The sequence below is a fragment of the Embiotoca jacksoni genome, unplaced genomic scaffold (assembly GCF_022577435.1).
Source record: "Embiotoca jacksoni isolate LCO1_2020_lvr unplaced genomic scaffold, fEmbJac1.0.p SCAF_34, whole genome shotgun sequence".
NCBI classification, from domain to species: Eukaryota; Metazoa; Chordata; class Actinopteri; family Embiotocidae; genus Embiotoca; species Embiotoca jacksoni.
This window is the reverse complement of record NW_027185386.1, coordinates 2,229,930-2,234,535: the sequence shown is the minus strand read 5'-3', so window position 1 is coordinate 2,234,535 and position 4,606 is coordinate 2,229,930. Positions and strand designations below refer to the sequence as shown.

Sequence of the window (4,606 nt, the reverse complement as noted above, 5' to 3'; positions counted from 1 at the left end):
GGTGCCCGAGGAGACATCTGATCTTTGTCACGCCGCTGATCATCCAAAAAAGTTTCCACTGATGCTGCCACGGACAAACCTTTTATTCCTCTCGCGGATTTTCATCATGGGAATCTGAGTTTTGAAGGGACTACTCAGACGCAGGTTTGGATACGGCTCACGCGTAATTGCGCACAAGAAAGTGCCCTTTTTTTTTTCTTTCTTAGCAGCTCCGTGCGCGTGTGCTGATCTCCCGGTTTTGACATGGATCAGTCTCAGCAGTGCGTAGCCATGTATCTGCTGCTGCTGTCTCTCGGACTGCTCGTGGACAGCGGGATTTGTCAGCACTACTACCTTCTCCGCCCCATCCCGAGTGACAGCCTGCCGCTGGTGGAATTAAAAGAGGACCCGGATCCTGTCTTTGACCCCAAGGAGCGGGACCTTAACGAGACCGAGCTGAAGAGCGTCCTGGGGGACTTTGACGGCCGCTTTCTGTCCGTTTTACCGCCCGTGGAGGACAAATTCACCGGGAACGACGAGCTCGACGACTTAGAAATCCAGAAGCCGGGTGGAGTGCTGCCCAAGGAGATCCGAGCGGTGGACTTCGACGTGCAGTTCGGCAAGAAGCACAAGCCCAGTAAGAAACTGAAGCGGCGGCTGCAGCAGTGGCTGTGGGCCTACTCCTTCTGTCCGGTCGTGTACACCTGGACCGACCTGGGCAACAGGTTCTGGCCGCGGTTCGTGCGCGCGGGCAGCTGCCTCAGCAAAAGGTCGTGCTCGGTTCCGGAGGGGATGGTGTGTAAGCCCGCGAGCTCGACCCACCTGACGGTACTGAGGTGGAGATGCGTGCAGAGGAAAGGGGGGCTGAAGTGCGCCTGGATACCGGTGCAGTACCCCATCATCACGGACTGCAAATGCTCCTGTTCAAGTTAAAAAAAAAGAAAAAAAAGAAAAGAAAAAGACTTTTAAACATAAATTATAAGCTCAGTATTTTTATGATTCTTTTTCACATGCACTACCGAGTGTAGGAATGTATTTTTTTCTGTATATGCGGTGCCATGCAGTTCTATATATAAACTCCCTGTACAAAGTCAGTATTATTTGTAACCAGAGTCTACTTTTATTTGTGGAGAATATTGGTTATATATTTTGTATTTATGGAGATTAAGGTGCATAGAGCCACATAAGGACTTGCTGTTTTTCCCACGTGGGGATGAAGCAGATCGACCTCAAGAGTTAAAAAACAAACAAAAAAACAAAAAAACGTGGATTATAAATGATACAGCCCTGTCTGTATCAGTGACTTGTTTTATCCTGTAAATTAAGGAAATGTGCTATTTATTCTTTATATTCGTACAATAAAACGACACTGAAATGATTTCAAGTGCTTTCTTTTTTCCTTCTTGTGACCCAGTCTGAGTGTTGTGGATCCCTTTCAGGTCACCTGCCAGTGTAGATGTCACACTGACACCAATTTTACTCATCATGTGCTTTTTACAGTCATGTGCTGGTCTGGCTTAACTCTCTTGCATTTAATGTCGTAACGTGTCTTAATTTATACTGGATGTGGTGATAAACTTGCAGGTAATTCTTCTTATTTATTCCAAGATGATTTAATTTTGTTTGTTTGTTGTAAAACGCATCCCGTAGTGAAAAGTTCTCTCCTGTTACACCAGTAACAGTAATCTTATCAGTGGTCAGGTCGTCAGTCATACATCAGACACATTACGAGCTGATAAAGGAATCAGCAGCTGCTCACAGGTCTCACTGTCATCTACACACACACACACACACACACACACACACACACACACACACACACACACAAAACTCCTCCTTCCCATTTGCAGCCCAGCAGGGAGCTGAGTAGCAGATTTCTACTCCCCAACAGGAGAAACTGGATGCTAAACATGCCTTTAAAAGTGAGCAGAAATGAAATTGATTTATTCTCTAACTTTGGCTTCCTTCATGCCAGCTGACTGTTCGGCCTCCCCTGGATTTGATTTGGAACAGATTAAAGAGCCAAAATCCAGAAAAAAAAGTCTTGACTTTCTTCTCCAGTTGATCAGAGATCATAACGAGTGATCAGAAAACAGAGATGAGATGTCATTGATAAAACGTGCATTATAAGGAAACATTTCTGACTAACTTTGATTCACTTGCCCTTTACTTTTAATGCTACTTAATTAATACTTCAGTGGTGAAATGACAACATACCAACTCATAAAATATGCTGTATTGTTCTCTTTGGATTCTTAACTTAAAGTAGTAAAACCACGGAATAGAAATACTCCATTAACTTCCATTAAGTCCTGCATTTCAGACCTTAAACTATCAGGAAAGTGTAGTTCATCAATTAAGAATAAAAGTGCTGATTAAGCAGCAGAAATTAGAAGAATTAAGTCATTTCAGTGTTGCGGCGGTAGAGCTAGTTTAAACTTCTTTCTAGTGTCGGGAGGAGTGGAGTAAAAGTACCCATGGAAAGTACAAGTATGTCAAAATTGTGTTTTTCTGTGCAGTACTTGTTTAAATGTTCTCCATATTTGATTGCAAAGAGTTTAATGAGAAGATGTAGTTGGACGAGTCCCAACATTATTTTAATGATTTACAGCATCGATAATAATATTCCAATATGAAATTGAACAATATATCCTCTCTACATGATCAATTTGACACTTAAAATGTTCCCATTATTACTTCTATTCTTTTACTTTTTAAATCATCGCTTCAATATTCAGACATCAACACGTTATGGACATTTTCACTGACTGATAATCCGAATGAATCCCTTCAACTCATGAACCCTTCAAGTTTATTTAAATTTAGAGGGGAAAAGAGTATTTTGCAGAGTTTGGACCAACCATAACATCGACTCTATATCATGCATTATTTTATACGTTTCAAGCAGACGTTGTTGTATTTTTGAAGACTTTAGACAGCCACTAAAATCTTAACGGCATGTCTCTGGATCTCGATGCTGTTCTTTTTCCTCTCTGCTCTCCCTCCTCACCGCCGCCACTGAGCCCGAGTTCTGTCGGAGGTTTCTTCCTGTTAAAAGGCAGTTGTTCCTTCTCTGTCTGACGTTTTTTCTCCCTCCTATCTTACGTGGTAATGGCTGAATTGTTGGGTACGTCTGCATAATGCTGTAAAGTTTCCGTTGTGAAAACGAATTTACATCCAAAGTCCTGTAAACTCATCTTCAGTGCAGTTTCTGGAGCTTCTCTCTCCTACTGACTAAGACCAACCCTTCCCCCCAACCCCCCCACCCCACCCCACCCCTCTCTCAGTCGTTCCAGAGCCTCGGTCGGGTAGACTGCGGGGCACCAGACAGCCTGTGTTTTGTTTTAGTTGTGTTTAGTCCGTAATGATGCTCCTCAGCCCTCAAGCCGGCTCTGTGCGTATATACTCCGCTCGCTGCAGACAAATCCCGGCTCTTGTCACCGGATAAGCAAACGTAAGGCCAAAGATCTGTACGAAACGGCTTGAACAAACACCCCCCGGCTGACGTTGATCTTCCTGTCTTTCCCATGATGGCGGTTTGGCCTTTTTGCATAAAGCCAGCGACGGTGGGGGTTCAGAGTTGACAAGCTCCGTGGATAGCCACCACCTATTTCAGGTTTTGTGTGTCACAGTCGGTCAGGTGTTGAAGCTCTCAGAAGGATTAGAGAGAGACTATACACCAGATAATAGTTTCTTCTAACTGGTTTCAACCTGATTTTTTTTTTTTTTTTTTTTTTTTTTTTTTTTTTAATTTATAAAACAGGTGTCTGTGCAGTGTATTCAGCACTGTAACCTTTCAGCATCTCTCGTGGTTATTTTTTATAATCATACACTCAGGACTTTTTCCCCTCATGTTTCTTATCACACCAGGAGCAGAACTTTTTTTTTTTTTTTTTTTTTTTTTTTACCTCGTTCTGTTCTCTGTCCTCTTCCTTTCACTTTTTTTTACCACCTCTCGGTTTTCTGGTCTTGCAGCGCAGGCGGAGAGTTGACGCCGCTCGGATGATTTGTGTGCGCGGTAATACGTGTTGACAGGGCGCTCGGTGCCTGCTAATACCAGCTGCAGACTGGAAGGATGCAGGGCTGCTAATGCCCTTCGTCACTTCTGAGCCCTCAGCGTCGTCGCTCCTCGGGCCTCGCCCCGTCCGCCGATCTCTTGGAAGTCTCAGATACCCGGCGATGTAATGCTCCTTAAGCCACCAGCAATCCATTAACTTAATGATCTCTTTGGGTCTAGGTTCGTTTTACTGCTTCTCTGCCCCCCCTCCCATCCCGCCCCCCCCCTCTTTAACCTAATCAACCTTCTTTTTTTTTTACCGATGCAGATATTCTGAAGCCAAAAGCTTGTTTTGCTGATTAAATTCTCCTACAGGCTTCAGATATTCTCCTGATCAAAGCGAAAACTTCTCCTTGTTAGCTTTGCCAACAATATCAAACACAAGTCGTTCATTTTTCATTACGGATGATGAAATTACTTTTAATAACTTTGACCGGCTCATTAATAGGCCAAATGGTAGCCTCCGTGGCACCTTCATTATGAATACAAAAACAAGCTTCGGTTTGCGCGAGTCCAAACTGCCGAGTCATGTTTATTCAGTGGAAAATGACAAATTTCAAATAATGCCGT

General features: G+C 43.6%; 1 protein-coding gene across 1 annotated transcript; it reads left to right on the top strand.

Annotated features, from left to right (window-relative positions):
* The first annotated feature begins 243 nt into the window (after positions 1-243).
* On the top strand, positions 244-1,046 carry nog1 (noggin 1). The gene has a single exon (XM_069165455.1). It carries the CDS (start codon positions 244-246, stop codon positions 910-912), a length of 669 nt encoding a protein of 222 aa, XP_069021556.1. The 3' UTR covers positions 913-1,046.
* The last annotated feature ends 3,560 nt before the right edge of the window (positions 1,047-4,606 follow it).